The 18,606-nt window shown below is 44.5% G+C and overlaps 1 protein-coding gene across 2 annotated transcripts in view; it reads right to left on the minus strand.

Moving 5' to 3' along the window:
• The window catches only part of LOC139265696 (Krueppel-like factor 8), a 217,055-nt gene that overhangs the window by 193,420 nt on the left and 5,029 nt on the right, over positions 1-18,606 (minus strand). The window contains exon 2 of one of the 2 annotated variants that reach the window (XM_070882945.1): positions 15,852-15,927. The exons of the other annotated variant lie outside the window; for it this stretch is intronic. Within the exon in view, the coding sequence (XP_070739046.1) occupies positions 15,852-15,927 (76 nt within the window). The remainder of the gene's footprint in view (positions 1-15,851; positions 15,928-18,606) is intronic. 2 annotated transcript variants of the gene reach the window in all.

Here is an 18,606-nt window from a genome sequence, read left to right on the forward strand (position 1 = left end):
AAGGATCTGTGAAATAATGTCGACTTCACCACTTATTCAATAAGCCCGCTGTAATAAAGAAGCTGCACAACACCAGATTAAAGTTCACTTTAGTACACTACAGCCCTCAAAAAATGCCAGTGGTGATCCATACATTACATATAGTGGCACCTAACATAAGAGGGAAGGGACACTGCATACCGACGGTGAATATAATGTAAAATCAATACAGTGCCAGAATGAAGAGTTTTGGAATGGGTTCACTCTGCTGACAGTAAGAACAGGACAATATTGTAACATGATTTCAACACTCGCGACGAGTTCAAAGTTTTGTTACCACCCAATTCCTACTCCCCACTCACTCCGGCTCTGGAACATTTTCAAAGCTTTGATGTCCCGCCAACCCAAAAATGACCACAGGGAAAAGCAGGTGCGGGTACCCATCATTCTCAAATATGGCGCCTGGAAAAAAATCTCTGGAATAAAAAGAAAAATGGTCCATTGTGATTGGTCGATAAGCTTAGTATACTTGATCCGAATTGATCCAGTAACCTGCTGGAATTGCAAAATGGAAGGATTGAAGATTGTTGATGAAAGAGACCAAAAAAAGGATAATCTAGATAAATGCAACTGAGAAATATACAGCTGACAATCACAATACACTGAGTCAGCTCTCAAACACATTTGGCCAAGATACTTTACTTTCATAAGCTATGCACAAGATTATTCAACCGCTCATTTAATGTATATTGCTCTTCTTGCAGAAAAAGGCTTTTAGCAGAAAGTGCCAAGTATTTGCTCAGTGAGGTTCCTGCCTCATGAATTATTATACGCTTTTTGCTGAGGGGCATAAAGGTTACATTGCAGGGCTCTGAATTACTTTTCAATCTCGTATCTGAGGAGCCAACTGTTCAACCTGGTTCGCCCTGGAATAAGTGGGGACCCTATGATTCTCAAGTTTATGGTCACTGTAGACATTCATTTAAATTATGCAGTCTCATATCTTTTGATGGTAATCACACATCATTCATAGGTTGGTAGCTTTTTCTATTGGTGAATGGCATGTTGCTGATGTTTGAATAACCACATGGTTGCAATCAACAGCAACATATACCATGGGACAGTGCAGAGTGCCTGGTAGAAGGTTGTGGCCATTATGACACAAAGGCAGCTGCCAAGAGGCTTCTGCACATTAAAGCACAGACCACACTTGATCAACTCCGCTTGTCAGGCCATATTGTCCGCATGCCAGACACGAGACTCCAAAAGCAAGCGCTCTACTTGGAACTCCTTCACGGCAAACGAGCCAAAGGTAGGCAGAGGAAACGTTACAAGGACACCCTCAAAGCCTCCCCGATAAAGTGCAACGTCCCCACCGACATCTGGGAGTCCCTGGCCAAAGACCGCCCCAAGTGGAGGAAGTGCATCCGGGAGGGCGCTGAGCACCGAGTCTCATCGCCAAGAGCATGCAGAAATCAAGCGCAGGCAGCGGAAAGAGCGTGCGGCAAATCTGTCCCACCCTCCCTTACCCTCAACGACTATCTATCCCACCTGTGACAAGGACTGTGGTTCTCGTATTGGACTGTTCAGCCACTGAAGGACTCACTTTAAGAGTGCCTATGATGATGATGCACATCAAATGACCTGGCAAGGTGAGACTACTTAAAATTTCCCTAATCAAATAGATGGACAGGCCTCCTCTCAGTCTGTGGAACATTGATTGTGGCTGCATGCAAAACACAGCTCTTTCATTGTTTAACATGCATGGCCATAATGCAGCAGTACACACTTTCTACTTGAAAATTAAAATTGGAAATCTGGTCACACATCTTTAAGAGTGCTCTGAAAAATTCTTCCAACAAAAACTAACTGCCTGTTCATTTGCTCGCAGACTGGAATATAGGATGGTCTCGAGTGACACTGTATGTGCTCCCGAGACTTGTAACATCTCTACATTTTGTCTGCTTGCAGGACAATTCAGCATACAACTGAAGTTAGCAGAAGCAAATAATTTTAAGCTCTTGTCCGCCTTCAAGGAAACAGCTGTTGAAGTCAGCAAAGAAAATAGAGGCAGAGAAAGCTGGAGGACCATTACTATCTTTTTCCAACTATTTTTTCTCCCTAACTGCACGCAGTATTCCAGGTGTGGCCTCACCAATACCCTGTACAACTGTAGCAAGACTTCCCTGCTTTTATATTCCATCCCCTTTGCAATGGCCTTCCTGATCACTTGCTGTACCTGCATACTAACCTTTTGTGTTTCATGCACAAGTACCCCCAGGTCCCGCTGTACTGCAGCACTTTGCAATCTTTCTCCATTCTCCTTTGATTTTTTTCTGCCAAAGTGCATGACCTTACACTTTCCAACATTATACTCCAACTGCCAAATTTTTGCCCATTCACTTAGCCTTTAAATGGGCCAGCCCACACTGCGATATATGTGCGCACTAGGTCTGTGCAGCAGAGCAGGTCTCTAGTCATCCTGGTTAACCCTTGCCACTGGATAAAGGCCTAGCTCTGTAAAGCCCGTGTGCTGGTGTGCAACGGTCACCACACGTTAAAAAAATCCACGCACAGGCATCTTCCACCCCCTCAGTTGGAGTTCAGGACTGGAACATCGGGTCCTTCACTGAAACATCCGTGAACTCACGTGGAAGCAAGTCATCCTTGTTTGAGGGACCGCCTAAGATGGATGGATGATTTCTTCGCCCTATACTCACTCACACAAAGGCACAAAATCCAGTGCACAATGATGTGCAAGCCTCATCTGGGCTACTTCAGCAGTCACAGAACACCGATTATAAATCAAGGCTACATAGAATGTCATGTAAGTGATATTTGAAGTAGTATCAGGCATCCAACATTAAATCAATGTTCCTCTTCTGTTTCACTTTTAGAAACACACTATATTCGCACCAACTGTTGCAAACACCAACAGGATATATCCAACTCCGGGACTTAGATAGTGAGTTTGAGGAAAGAGCAACAGGTGAATCCCAAGTGCACAATTGAGGAAGAGCAAGTGGTGTTATCTGTGCAGAAGCAGGAACCTGCCAGCCAGAGCGCCAAGTCACATCCTTCCTCAGTCCCGAGATTCAGACTTTGCTGGGTCTGCATATTAAAAAAAAGCTGCTTTTGAAGTCTGATCGTCACTTAGAGTTATTTGATACTGTGCACAACATGCTGCAAGTGGTGGCAGTAAAGGAGTCCAGCAGCCACAGCTGTGCAATGATACAAAAGTGCTTACCAGAACTCCACCGTGGAATACATGGCCACTCCACAGCCATCTGCAGAAAAGCCTCTTGTCAAAGAGGTCGGACTCCAATTCGGAGTATCTCTTGTAAATGATCAGACTCTGAATTTGAGGCCTTTGGCTCAAATACGCAGAAGACTCTCATCTAGCTTAAACATATTGGCGGCGAAAATTGAGGGGGAGGGGGGCATTCTACAGGCCTTCACAAATCTCACTGTTGCCCAGGGGTGTGCTCTCACAAAGATCAGTCGACATTGAGGTAGTGCCCAGCAGCTGAGGGATAGCTGGAGTAAGCATGGATGAGGTTGTCGTGACATCTGGTCCATCCAGTCCCACTGATGAAATGACAGATTTTTAATATTCTCTCTCAGGATATGAGCATCGCTGGCAAGAGCAGCATTTATTGGCCATCCCTAGATGGCCTTGAGAATGTGGTGGTGAGCTGCCTTCTTGAACTGGTACAGTCCACATGGTGAAAGTACTCCCACAATGCGGTTAGGTAGTGTGTTCCAGGATTTTGACCCGATGACAAATGAAGGAACAGCGACACACACCAGAAGGGCAGTAGGACCAGCCAGGCACTTCAGCGGGGGATGTGGTGCAACCAGGTGCATGGACCAGTCAAGCCCCAACACAAGTACGGGCTGACCTCAATCCCAGGAGACTTTCTTTGACAACTAGCACCTAAAGGGATCACTAGAACCACCCAGTCATGCCACCTTTCATTTCTTCCTTCTCTGGTACTTTATGCAAGCCTCGCCCCCCCACCCCTCACCGCAAACCAACCCTGCTCTTCTTCCTCAGCTCATCCAAATATTCTGCTGCTCGCATACTATCCTGTGCTAAGTCCCACTCATCCATTTTTCTATCCTTGTTAACCTACATTTTCTCCCAGTTCTCCAACATCTCAAACTTAAAATTCTCGTCCTTGTGTTTAAATCCCTCCATAGACTCGCCCATCCTTATAATTTCCCCACAAATTCTTCTGAATGCTCTATTTTTCTGACTGGTCCTTTGGGCATCTCCCCCACCCTACGCCTCACTACTGCCAGGCACGCTTTCAACCGCCTAGGTCCCATACTCCAGAATTCGCTCTGTAAAGCCCCTCCGCCTCTCCACATTCCTCTACTCCTTTGAGACCCTCCTTAAAGCCGCCTTTTCGACTAAGTTTTTGGTCACCTCTTCGAATATCTCTTTCTTTGGTTTGCATCCAATTTTCCTTTATACTTATGTAAAGCACCTTGGGACATTTATTTCTAAATTAAAAAGATGTTACATAAATACAAGTTATTGTCACCAAGGGAACTATCAGGATAAAAACTTATTAAGCAGATACATTTGGAAAGTGATCAAAGTGTTTGCCCTGGTGAAAAAGCTTTAGTGACCTGCTTGTTTTTTTAAAAAAAATATACATTTGTTGTTGATGTGGATGATGCTGGAAAGGCTGCATTTGCCCATCCATTGCCGCCCTGACAAGGGGGTGGTGAGCCTTCTTCCTCAACTGCTAGTTCACAGCGGTAGTGTTTTTACAACTGAGTGACTTGCTAGGCCATTTCAAAGAGCATTAAGGGTGGGTGGGGTGGATTGACCCATCCACCTCCACGGAGGTGTGTGGGGGGCCTGACCCATCCACCTCCATGGCACGAACCTGGTATTGCAGTACTTCCAGGAACGGTGCAGTGGCTCTCGGCCTTTTGGCTAAGAGCATTGGCGCAGAGTGATCCTTGATGTGTGCAAGGTGACCTCTGGCGTTTGTGATTTGACAAAGAATTGGAAAGATTGGCAACGAAAATTTTTTTTTTTAAATTAAGGGTCAACCACATAGTATGGAACGGTAGCCACGTGTAGGACAGATAGGGTAAAGGTGGCAGGTGTGTGTGCATTGTAGATTGATATATTGCACAGCACTCCTGCAGTAGCTTGGAAGTCAGTGGCATAAAAAGTTCAGAACAATGGTGACCTCGAAAGTTACTGGCAGTTCTAGCCCTGTGACGAAGGTTATCTGCAAGTTAGATTGCAGCAGATGGCACAGCTCCATCATTGCCTCCCTGATGAACCTCAGACTATGAAGACAATTCTCTTCAGATATTCCCAAACAAGTATCATCTTGGCTCAGTGGTTCTGGGTTCAAGCCCTGCTCCAGGCACTGGAGCACAAAATCTAGGTTTGTAGGAAGTGCTCAGAGGTGCTCCCTCAGATAAGACATTAAACCAAGACCCCCCAGCTGCCCCCTCATTGCATTATTCAAAGAATGGATTTGCATTTATATAGCGCATCTCACGTCCCGAGTGTCCTGAAGTACTTCGTATCAAGTGAATTATTTGCCGTGTAGTTACTGTTGTTAAATGGGCAAACACAGCAGCCAATTTGTAAACAAAGCCCGACAAACAACAATGAGATAAATAAAGGAAAAGAAAGACTTGGATTTATATAGCGCCTTTCACGACCACTGGACATCTCAAAGCACTTTACAGCCAATTAAGTACTTTGAGAAATTCTCCTGGTGTCCACGTCAACATTTATCCTTCAACCACTGCCACCAAAACAATGTCAGCTGTGGCTCTGTGGGTAGCACTCTCACCTCGGAGTCAGAAGGTTGTGGGTTCAAGTCTCACTCCAGGGACTTGAGCACAAAAAAAAATCTAGGCTGCTGTCTTTTGGATGGGACGTTAAACCGAGGCCCTGTCTGCTCTCTCAAGTGGACATAAAAGATGTCAAGGCACTATTTAGAAGAAAAGCAAGGGAGTTATCCCAGTGTCCTGGCCAATATTTACCCCTCAATCAACATAACCAAAAAAAGTCAGATTATCTGGCCATTATCACATTGCTGTTTGTGGAAGCCTGCTTGTGCGCAAATTGGCTGCTGCGTTTCCTACTTTTCAACCGTGACCATACTCCAAAAGTACTCCATTGTCTGTAAAGCACTTTGAGATGTTCAATGGTCATGAAAGGCGCTGCATAAATACAAGTCTTTCTTTTCTCATTGTTGTTGGTCGGGTCTTGTTTGCAAATTGGCTGCTGTGTTTGCCCATTTTACAACAGTAACTACACGTCAAAATAATTCACTTTAGGACATTGAGGATGTGAGATGCGCTATATAAATGCAAGTCCTTTCTTCAGGTGTACCTAGTTCTGTGAAAATGGCTGCAGGCAATCCACCACTGGTGTAAGTGAGCCCCTTCTTTTATCCTCTTCTTCCACCTGCAGTAAACTCAAAGAGTAGCTCTAATTGCATGCCCATTTTAGGAAATACTGTTGCAGTAACTAAAAGTACCTCAACTTCCCCTTTATGAAGTCACTTGCTGGACCAAAGCTGCACATTTCTTGCCTTTTATGTCCACTATTTAAGGGCGAGCTATGCGCACAGTGCGATCCCATCCAAAAGAACAAAATTTCACATCTGACCTTATCTACCTCACTTCTATAGGATTTATATATTACTGATTAAAATGGCGATCTAGGCAAGAGCAGTGTATACCAGCTGGAAATTGTGCATGCATCCAACATATCATTGCGCCAACCCCAAAATACGGTCCATAAATTTCTAAATCATACATATAGTAGTTTAAGTAGGATTGCAAGAAACTCAAAACATGGTTCCACAATATCAGTGGTAGATATTTAACAAGGCCCTACATGATGATTCAGTGTGGGGAAGGTGTCCCCTGGCCCTCTTCAACAAGTTAGTTTATCCAGAATAGAAGGACAGAAAATAAGAGCGATTCAGGCAATGAGCAAAGCAAAAATATTTACGACTAAAATATTAGTCGCAGAACACAACATGAACAAGTGAAATAACAGACAGTTAAGAGGCAAAAAGTTAAAAAGCTTGCAACTGGAAAATAGGAACAGAATGGAAACAGGAAAGAGAGAGAGAAATGAGAGTAAAGTTAAAACTCAGAACAAAAGTAATATTGGTACTTAGACACATCAGAAGCATGCTATTAGAGGTTGGTAAAAGGCTGCATCATTTCCTGGAATGATTGTGTCTTGCTTTAAGGGCCTAGGAGAAATTTTACTAATAGCCCTTCTCGAGTTAAAGTAGTGTTTCTCCACACAATCGTTTGATATACAGAAAGCTGTCACAGCACAGGGCTATCCATAAACAAGCAAACTGCTTCAACTGACCTGCTGCTCTACATGGTCCTGTATTTTGCTTTTTTTTAAAAAAAAAAGGAAACTTCTTACATTGCTGGTTTTCTGAGCCTAGCCTATTCTTCCGCCCACTGCACTTGTCAGCATTCGTCAGCAGTCACATGACACAGTTTACTGCACTGCTGGTCAGTGGGTGGGACAATACACCCTCTGCTTCGAACGACAGCATATGCCCGGAATCTGCTGTAAATTGAAACAGGGGGCTTGTGACTTACCACAAATGTGGCACAAAAACCATCAAGAAATACTGACCGAATAAACTAAAATTAAACCTAGAATCTGCATCAGGTTTTGGGCCCACTATTTGTGCCTTTTATTTTTCCCTATTCCCCAAAACAATTATCTTTTATAATTCAAAATCCTCCACACACGCTAGGTCACCGTGCTCGAGGAAAAGAAAAAAAATCCCTCTTATGGATTTAAAGGCTCAATTATGTCATATCTGGGAGGTGACCTTTGAATGACCCCTTGCACACTCTCAACCCATATAAACCAACCGACCAAGGCTCCAGCGTCAGGTTTTTAAAATAACGATCTTCCCTCCTGTACGGGGTATATTTTATCACCTTCCTTATCAATCAGCCTTTTTATTTATTTAGTTAATTTCAGTTATGATACTCTTGTCACACTCTGTTCCATTGAAACAAAAAGGTTTTCTCTCAGATCTTTGAGTATTTTCATTGGAACAGGAGTTAAAAGTTCTACTTGCCAGAATAATGCTGAATACAATCATTAGAGTGACTGCAGGCTTTTAAGTATTGTGGCAATTGTTGCGTATAATGTCTGACGACAGCCTAGAAAATGGTAGAATGTAAAATTATTCTGTCATTTTTGCTATGCACTTGAGGAACACATCTTGACCTGGATTCTCCTCTCATTGGTGAATCTGCAGCAGAGTGATCCTAACATCCACACAATGTGAAACATAGAAACATAGAAAATAGGTGCAGGAGTAGGCCATTCGGCCCTTCGAGCCTACACTGCCATTCAACAAGATCATGGCTGATCACCCACCCAGCAGCCGCCTCCCCCCCCCCCCCCCCCACGCCCCCCAGCCGCAAGGACCACATCCAACTCCCTCCCGAACACATCCAATGAACCGGCATCAACAACTCTGTGTGTCAGGGAACCCCACAGGCCAACAACTCCCCGAGTGAAGAAGTCTCTCCCAATCCCAGCCCCAAACAGCCCACCCCCCATCCCAAGACCGTGCCCCCCCCCCCCGGCTCCGGACCCACCCAACACCGGGAACACTCCCCCTGCACCCAACCCGCCCCGCCAGAATCCTTCCCAAATACCGAACACCTCCGGATGTCGAGCCCCCAGCCCCGGCCACCCGGGGGCCACGCCCCCGCGACGCCAACCACACCACATCCACCAACCGCCATCTGCGCAGTCAACCCGTCCACCCCACTCTGAACACTCCCCGCACCGAGGCACAGAGCCCCTAGACCCGCCCCTCTAACACACTTCGCCCCCCCCAGACCTCCGCTGCAATGTGGCCCCTCCTGTCCCCCGCCCTGGGTTTCTCCGCCCCCCCACCTCCACCACTCGCCCCTCCATCCCCCCTCATCTTCCCTCTGCCTCCCCGCACAGGCTCCCATCTTGGGGGCGGTAACCTTCTGGGGCAGGGAATTTTAGCCCCCAGCGTGGAAGTCCTGCTCCCGCCGCAGAATTGGCCTTACCACCCCTCAATGGAAGCGGACTGCAATTTCCCACACTCCACTTCCTTTGGGGACAGTTACCGGGGCACGACTGGATGCTCCTGTGAAAATTGGAACTGGTGCTCTCCACTCTCTCTCCTGTGACAGTTTGAGCTGGTGCTCTCCACTCTCTGTCCTGTGACAGTTGGAACTGGTGCTCTCCACTCTCTGTCCTGTGACAGTTTGAACTGGTGCTCTCCACTCTCTGTCCTGTGACAGTTTGAACTGGTGCTCTCCACTCTCTGTCCTGTGACAGTTTGAACTGGTGCTCTCCACTCTCCCGTCCTGTGACAGTTGGAACTGGTGCTCTCCACTCTCTGTCCTGTGACAGTTGGAACTGGTGCTCTCCACTCTCTGTCCTGTGACAGTTTGAACTGGTGCTCTCCACTCTCTGTCCTGTGACAGTTTGAACTGGTGCTCTCCACTCTCCCGTCCTGTGACAGTTGGAACTGGTGCTCTCCACTCTCTGTCCTGTGACAGTTGGAACTGGTGCTCTCCACTCTCCCATCCTGCGACAGTTGGAACTGGTGTTCTCCACTTTCTCTCCTATGACAGTTTGAACTGGTGCTCTCCACTCTCTGTCCTGTGACAGTTTGAACTGGTGCTCTCCACTCTCCTGTCCTGTGACAGTTGGAACTGGTGCTCTCCACTCTCCCGTCCTGTGACAGTTTGAACTGGTGCTCTCCACTCTCCTGTCCTGTGACAGTTGGAACTGGTGCTCTCCACTCTCCCGTCCTGTGACAGTTTGAACTGGTGCTCTCCACTCTCTGTCCTGTGACAGTTGGAACTGGTGCTCTCCACTCTCTGTCCTGTGACAGTTTGAACTGGTGCTCTCCACTCTCTGTCCTGTGACAGTTTGAACTGGTGCTCTCCACTCTCCCGTCCTGTGACAGTTGGAACTGGTGCTCTCCACTTTCTCTCCTGTGACAGTTTGAACTGGTGCTCTCCACTCTCTGTCCTGTGACAGTTTGAACTGGTGCTCTCCACTCTCTGTCCTGTGACAGTTTGAACTGGTGCTCTCCACTCTCTGTCCTGTGACAGTTTGAACTGGTGCTCTCCACTCTCCCGTCCTGCGACAGTGGGAACTGGTGCTCTCCACTCTCTGTCCTGTGACAGTTGGAACTGGTGCTCTCCACTTTCTCTCCTGTGACAGTTGGAACTGGTGCTCTCCACTCTCCCGTCCTGTGACAGTTTGAACTGGTGCTCTCCACTCTCTGTCCTGTGACAGTTGGAACTGGTGCTCTCCACTCTCTGTCCTGTGACAGTTTGAACTGGTGCTCTCCACTCTCTGTCCTGTGACAGTTGGAACTGGTGCTCTCCACTTTCTCTCCTGTGACAGTTTGAACTGGTGCTCTCCACTCTCTGTCCTGTGACAGTTGGAACTGGTGCTCTCCACTCTCCCGTCCTGTGACAGTTGGAACTGGTGCTCTCCACTTTCTCTCCTGTGACAGTTTGAACTGGTGCTCTCCACTTTCTCTCCTGTGACAGTTTGAACTGGTGCTCTCCACTCTCTGTCCTGTGACAGTTGGAACTGGTGCTCTCCACTTTCTCTCCTGTGACAGTTGGAACTGGTGCTCTCCACTCTCCCGTCCTGTGACAGTTTGAACTGGTGCTCTCCACTCTCTGTCCTGTGACAGTTGGAACTGGTGCTCTCCACTCTCTGTCCTGTGACAGTTTGAACTGGTGCTCTCCACTCTCTGTCCTGTGACAGTTTGAACTGGTGCTCTCCACTCTCCCGTCCTGTGACAGTTGGAACTGGTGCTCTCCACTTTCTCTCCTGTGACAGTTTGAACTGGTGCTCTCCACTCTCTGTCCTGTGACAGTTGGAACTGGTGCTCTCCACTCTCCCGTCCTGTGACAGTTGGAACTGGTGCTCTCCACTTTCTCTCCTGTGACAGTTTGAACTGGTGCTCTCCACTTTCTCTCCTGTGACAGTTTGAACTGGTGCTCTCCACTCTCTGTCCTGTGACAGTTGGAACTGGTGCTCTCCACTTTCTCTCCTGTGACAGTTGGAACTGGTGCTCTCCACTCTCTGTCCTGTGACAGTTGGAACTGGTGCTCTCCACTTTCTCTCCTGTGACAGTTGGAACTGGTGCTCTCCACTCTCTGTCCTGTGACAGTTGGAACTGGTGCTCTCCACTCTCCCATCCTGTAACAGTTGGAACTGGTGCTCTCCACTTTCTCTCCTTAAACCACAGCTAACCCAACACAATTTCCTCCCACAAGCCTCAAAGGGATGGTTCGGAGGCCAGAAAATTGCCCTCCGTTGGTTTATCACCAATGGAAGGGAAGGAAATACTGTTCTGGTGCAGCCTTTGAAAGGTTCAGCCAATTAAAGGATACCATGACTTTCAGCATGCTGACAGAAACAGAAGCAGCTTCATGAAGAGATGGAAGAGCCCCAGATTTTCCAATGATCAAGTGGAGGTGTTAGCAGCAATCGGGGCCAACAGGTCTGATGGGCACTGAGGGCAGGAGCAACCCCTAAGAGAGTGGTGCAGGCTATCTGGAGGGAGCTGCCAGAAGCAGTCAGTGCATCCTCCACTACCCCAGGAACTGCCACAGTGCAGAAAAAGAGGGTCAATGACCTCACAAGCACGGCCAAGGGAAGTCACAGCTCTGGTACCAAACACATCCACTCCCAGTCCATCACATTCTTTCTCCCACTCTCACAGTTTATTTTTCCTGCCACAACAGCTTATGCTAGTCTTTAAAAACAACTCACTTAAAAAGAGACAACATAAGAAATAGGAGCAGGAGTAGGCCATTTGGCCCCTCGAGCCTGCACCATCATGCAATAAGATGACAGCTGACCTGATCATGGACTCAGCTCCATTTCCCTGCCCGCTCCCATAGCCCTTTACTCCCTTAGCACTCAAAAATCTATCTGCGCCTTAAATATATTCAATGACCCAGCCTCCACATCTCTCTGGGGCAGAGAATTCCATAGATTTACAACCCTCAGAACAAATTTCTCCTCATCTCAGTTTTAAATGGGCGGCTCCTTATTCTTAAACTATGCCTCCTAGTTTTAGTTTCCCCTATGAGTGGAAATATCCTCCTTGCATCCACCTTGTCGAGCCTTCTCATTATCTTATAAGTTTCAATAAGATCACCCCTCATTCTTCTGAACTCCAATGTGTATAGGCCCAACTTATCTTCATAAGTCAACCCCCTCATCTCCAGAATCAACCTAGTGAACCTTCTCTGAACAGCCTCCAATGCAAGTATACCCTTCCTTAAATGCGGAGACCAAAACTGTGTGCAGTATTCCAGGTGTGGCCTCACCAATACCCTGTAGCAGGACTTCTCTGCTTTTATACTCTATCCCCCTTACAATAAAAGGCCAACATTCCATTTGCCTTCCTGATTACTTGCTGTATCTGCATACTAACTTTTTGTGATTCATGCACAAGGACCCCCAGGTCCCTCTGTACTGCAGCACTTTGCAATTTTTCTCCATTTAAATTATAATTTGCTTTACTATTATTTCTGCCAAAGTGGATAACCTCACATTTTCCCACATTATACTCCATCTGCCAAATTTTTGCCCACTCACTTAGCCTGTCTATATCCCTTTGCAGATTTCTTGTGTCCTCCTCACAATTTGCTTTCCCACCCATCTTTGTATCATCAGCAAACTTGGCTACATTACACTCGGTCCCTTTATCCAAATCATTAATATAGATTGTAAATAGTTGAGGACCCAGTACCGATCCCTGCGGCACCCCACTAGTCACTGTTTGCCAACTGGAAAATGACCCATTTATCCCGACTCTGTTTTCTGTTAGTTAGCCAATCCTCTATCCATGCTAATGTATTACCCCCAACCCAGTGAACTTTTATCAGTAACCTCTTATATGGCACCTTATCGAATGCCTTCCCCTCTCATTATCAAGACCTCATATGCGGGAAGTCTCAATGTATCCTTGAGGAAAGTCTTCCTGATCTCACACTGGTTTGCAACCTTGTGTGCCCTCCTCAGGAGGGCTTAAGAATTTCAACAGAGAAATACCTCTGTATTCTAGATCTAATGGCACTATTTATCTTTGGTGTTCAATGCTCGACTGCTCATGAGGTTGCTTCACTTGATGCTACACATCAGTTTCTTCCCACATGTTGCCTCTGTCCCAACCAATGAAGATCAATTTGCCCAATCTGAGGTGATCAGAGAAGCACCATTTACATCGGGAAATTTCACTTCAGACCCCTCCACCTCAGCTCACACTGGTGACTGGCGAGTCCCTGTTGCACAGGCTGCACATTTCCATAATTAATAGGCCTCCAAGTTCACTTGGTACATCGATGGGCTCAAACTACAAACACTATGGCTAACTCTGCAACATTTTCATTTTATTGCACAGGGAAAATCAATGTTTCTCTGGACAGAGATGAATGTCGTTTAGTATGTTAAAAAAAGCAGGGTGTCCATTATTCCAAAAGCTTCTATCAGGATGCAGCACTTCCCTATTGGTGTCTGAGCCAGGAGTGACACTTCCAGCACAGCATCCTGCCAGTGTGGTAATTTAAATGGCAACAAACTCAGTCAGACCACAATTCACCTACATGAGTGGACCACAATTCACCTGCACGAGTGGAACATCTTGGACTTATCCAGAGATATATACATGTATGCTAATCATCAGCTTTCTCTGTTTAGCTGAAGAATCATGGATAAGCCAGCTTGGAGATTGAACAGTTTCTCATTAACTTGGATTCACCAATTCTTCTGGAGTACTGGCAGTAAGTGGGAACGAAAGATCATCAGAAATGTCAGGAACATCTCTGATAAGCTGTTATTAAATTAGAAGCAATGGTTGTGAAATATTCTGATACTGAAAAATGTCTCACCAATCTCCCTTCCTCAGTGATACACTGTTGAACCAAGTTCTGCACCCCAGTACAGCAGGATTCCACATGACAGCCTGGCTGTTCAAAAGGAGATGTCTAGAAGTTCAGACATCATCTTCTTCAATCATTGACATCCTAAAGACTTCTTGTAAGCCTTCAACATATCAGACCAGACCCATCATTTCAAATAGCACTGTTTTACACAGTGATGTGTCTTGAAAGATCTTGATTCCATCTCCTGTGTGATATCAATTGTAGAATAGTTCTGATCACTCGTTGACCTCCATCTGAGGCTAAGCTTGTTCCATATACATATTTGATGCCATTACGGCCTTCTGAACGAGTAGCCCCTAATCTCTCAATTTGTGCGTGCCATCGTGCAATCTTTATAATACTGTAAACAAATCAATGTTTTCAGTGACAAAAATTGACAACTTTGATAAACCATCACACTATTACTTCTGCCAGGATAATGAGTAATAAAGACCAAATATTCACTCAGTCTCATTTTACACTTCATGTATTGCTATTGCCATGTACCTTCAGTTGATTAAATTGTTGCTATTTAGCAAGATATGTATAAAAGCACAAACATCTATAATAATTAGTATTATTTGCAAAAGATTAGCAATTATTTTAATAATCAGAACTAGAATTTCATGGTTTTTCACTTCAGGGGATATAAATTGAAGTACGGACACCAAAGTGGTCTTTGTTGGTATTCCTTCAAAATGCACATCTAAGGATTAAAATGCTACCTCCACACTACACCAATGCAGAAAAAACAGAAATCGTGGGTAGCACACCATAAACATTTGGCATTCCATCTTGTACATTACCAAACTTCTGGGGTTTAATTGCCAACTGAGAATGACACAGCTGTTCCAATAGAACATGCCAATATAAGCAATCTTAGTTTGCTAAAGAAATGGAGTGACCTAAACCCTGTATTTACAGGGTCAGTATTTTAATAAACCAAATTATTTTGAAAGACTTGCCAATGTGAAACATCTCAGTAGGCAAGCCGAGTGTGTCAATGTAACTTTTGTCTTTTCCAATTTTCTCCCGTTCCCTTTCTTCGGGAAGACACCAATGAGGTAAGGTCTGTCTGCAATGACTGCCTTCCAGTAGCTCAGCTTTGAGTGGCCATTCCTCACTTGTGAGCATTGACAATTGATGTTAGCATACCAGTTGGCCATTGGTCGTTTCCTACATTACAACAGTAACTACATTTCAAAAAGTACTTCATTGGCTGTAAAGTGATTTGGGATGTCCGTTGGTCGTGAAAGGTGCTATATAAATACAAGTCTTTCTTTTCATTTATTGGGGTCAATACATGAGCCTGATCCTATCCTCATTCAACATCTGCACAAGCTCACTTTCCAGCCATGGATACCGGAAACTGAGCAAGGAGCAGCAACCCTGGTTGATTTCCACCCCACCCCCGGCTCCGCTTGCCCAGGACACTGAGGCCAATTGTATTACAACTGCTACAAATGAGCTAAGATTTCATTTGACCACTGACCAATTGATGGAGGCCTATCAGTAGCAGTGAGTTAACCGATACTAGTTAAATTGGTCCAGTGGTGAAGTGAATAGTGTTATACGTTTGTGTGTCATGAGGTGTTTGAGCCAAAGATAGAGGATATCTCCAATCTAAACCACACTGTTTGGGAGAAGTAGGTAAACCAGATCAGGCACTTCCACACAAGCAAGGAGAGCAAAGGGACAATTTATTTTCTCCAAATCCATCTCGAACATAATGAATTATGCTGGTGTAGAATGTGCCCTCTAGTATCAGTAACCATTAGAAGAAAGAACTTGCATGGATACAGCATTTATTATGCACAGTCAGACAGCGAATGTTAGATGACTATTTTGATCATTGCAACATCAAAGCAGAGACCTACCCTATCATCACTCATTCTCCAAGCATGAGAAGCAGGAACCCGAGCTGATTTTGTTTCCTCCCTAGACCAAGGGGCACTGAAGCAGAAATAATACGAATATCACTGCCTGGCTGAGATCAACCAGCTCATCATTAACCAGGTACTGAACTTGTAAGTTTCGTGATTCCCCTATTGGTGTGCTCTCAAAGATGGATTACCACATAAAATACAGCTCACTTGTTAACAAGAGCAATTTCAATCATTTAAATCAGGATGCTAATACCGCATGGCATTCTATTAGTTTTGATGCACATGCCCAATCTAAACTATCACTATTATGATTACATCACAATTTACCTGCAAAGGGTACAGGAGGTCAACTACAAAAACCTTTACCCTAGATTTAATTTCCAATTTTAGAATAAACATCGAGGGTAGAATTTCCAGTACCAGAGTAATCAGGACGTTACAGGTGATTATACACCCATTCACACGCCCATGTTGCCAACGTCAAGTTGCCACTCTAATTAGACTACGCTGGAGTGTAAAAAACTATAGTGATTTAAGAGCAACGAAGAAATGCCCTCCAGCAGAGTCCTGACTTGTCAAATGTCATTATCAACAATATATTAACAGTTGTTATTTGCTACTCTGAAACAAGAAGCACAAAATTATGTAGGCTTGTACCTATTTGGCAATGAATACATAATAAAATTCTTCATCGATTTATCATCGGAAGCGCAACCAGATGAATGGAGAACCATTCTGGGAATATGATAATAAATCTTGGCGACTAGTGGCTAGGATTTAGGAATGCTTCCTTCAAAGCCTGCAGATTTATCGCCATTTACAATGGGATTCAGGACAGATCAAAGTCCAGTTGCGAGTTGGAGTGGCGGATGGGAGGCTCCACTATCTGACAGAAAACTACCTGTTCTTGTCATAATTCTCACATTCTATTACAAAAATAGTTTAATTTCTCACAACAAAGGCTTGATTACAAATCGATTTATATTGCTGGATTGTTACTCAAATGAAACAAAAACTCAATTTTTGGCTAATATGTCTTCGCTAAGAATACAGAAATGTCATGCTAACATTGTTGTTATACATCATTATTAGATACTGCAGTATACAAATAATTGGAGATATAAAATTATTTGAGTAGTGTCTATTCACCGATAAGCAAATTCAAAATTTCTTTGAAAGATTATCAACCTAAAACGTTAACTCTGTTTCTCTCTCCACAATGCTGCCTGACCTGCTGAGTGTTTCAGCATTTTCTGTTTTTATTTCAACATTTCTTTGAATTGGAGAATGAAGGGGCCTTACCTATTTTGAATCAATTTGTTTTAATTAATTGTTCATCTATTCCTCAGTGTCGAATGTCCCATTGTAATATTCACCTGAAATTCACTGATTATGAGCTGACTTTTTGAGATCCGCGCCTTTAAAACTTTGCAGATGGAATGGTTTTGAAAAGCTCCCAATTCAAAATTACAAGAAAATTAATGTGGCTATCGTGATAACAGCATAACATGAAAACAGTACAACAGTACTCCACTGCAGCAATTGCAACTTTAATATCTGCACATTTTTAAGTGTTAGAAAGTAACCAAAGCCCTTTGTTAATCCGGAACATTTTCTTAGAGAGTTTTAAAATGTGTCATTTGAGTGGTTGTGAGCTAGATGAGTCTGGTGGGTTAAATGGTTAATTTCTCTCAGCTTATATTAACAGTGTAAGAAAAGGTTTGGGTAGTTTTTTTTAGAACCCAGCTTACTGATGTGAAGCAACTACAATTTTCCTGCTGGAGTCAGGTTCTTAAGGGTTTTAATTTTTACTAACTATTGTCTCATCTCCTTTCAGTTTTTCTCCTTTCTCTTTTCTGCAGCGATGCAGCAAAGTGAACATCAAGGACATAGTCTAAAAGGTCAGCATGACACATGGAGCAAATTTGCAGACAAATTATAGAAAGATACAAGATCTTCAGAGTAGTGATAATGGAGGAGTTCAATTATCCCAAGATAGACTGGGATAGTAATAGTGCGAAGGGCAAAAGGAGGGAGGAATTCCTGAAATGTTTACAAGAGACTTTTCTTGATCAGTGTGTTTACAGCCCAACAAGGAAGAAAGCAGTACTGGATTTAGTAGTTCTGGAGAACGAAGTGAGGCAAATGGAGCATGCTTCAGTGAGAGCGCACTTTGGGAAGAGTAATCATAATATCATGTTTAGAATAGTTATGAAAAAGGATAATGTACAATAAAACATTAAAATACTAAACAGGAGAAGGGCTAACTTCAATGAGTTGAAAAGGGTTCTGGCACAGGTGGATTGGAACCAAACATTGGTAGGCAAAACAGTAATTGAACAATGGGAGGTCTTCAAAAAGGAGACAGTTCAGGTACATAAGAACATAAGAAATAGGAGCAGGAATAGGCCATTAGGCCCCTCGAGCCTGCTCCGCCATTTAATATCATGGCTGATCTGATCATGGACTCGGCTCCACTTCCCTGCCTGCTCCCCATAACCCTTTATTGCCTTATCTCTCAAAAATCTGTCTATCGCCACCTTAAATATATTCAATGACCCAGCCTCCACAGCTCTCTGGGGCAAAGAATTCCATAGAGTTACAAACCTCAGAAGAAATTCCTCCTCATCTCAGTCTTAAATGGGCAGCCCCTTATTCTGAGATTATGTCCCCTAGTTTTAGTTTCCTCTATGAGTGGAAATATCCTCCTGTATCCACCTTGTCGAGCCCCCTCATTGTCTTATGT

The sequence above is a fragment of the Pristiophorus japonicus genome, chromosome 6 (genome assembly GCF_044704955.1).
Source record: "Pristiophorus japonicus isolate sPriJap1 chromosome 6, sPriJap1.hap1, whole genome shotgun sequence".
Classification (NCBI taxonomy): domain Eukaryota; kingdom Metazoa; phylum Chordata; class Chondrichthyes; family Pristiophoridae; genus Pristiophorus; species Pristiophorus japonicus.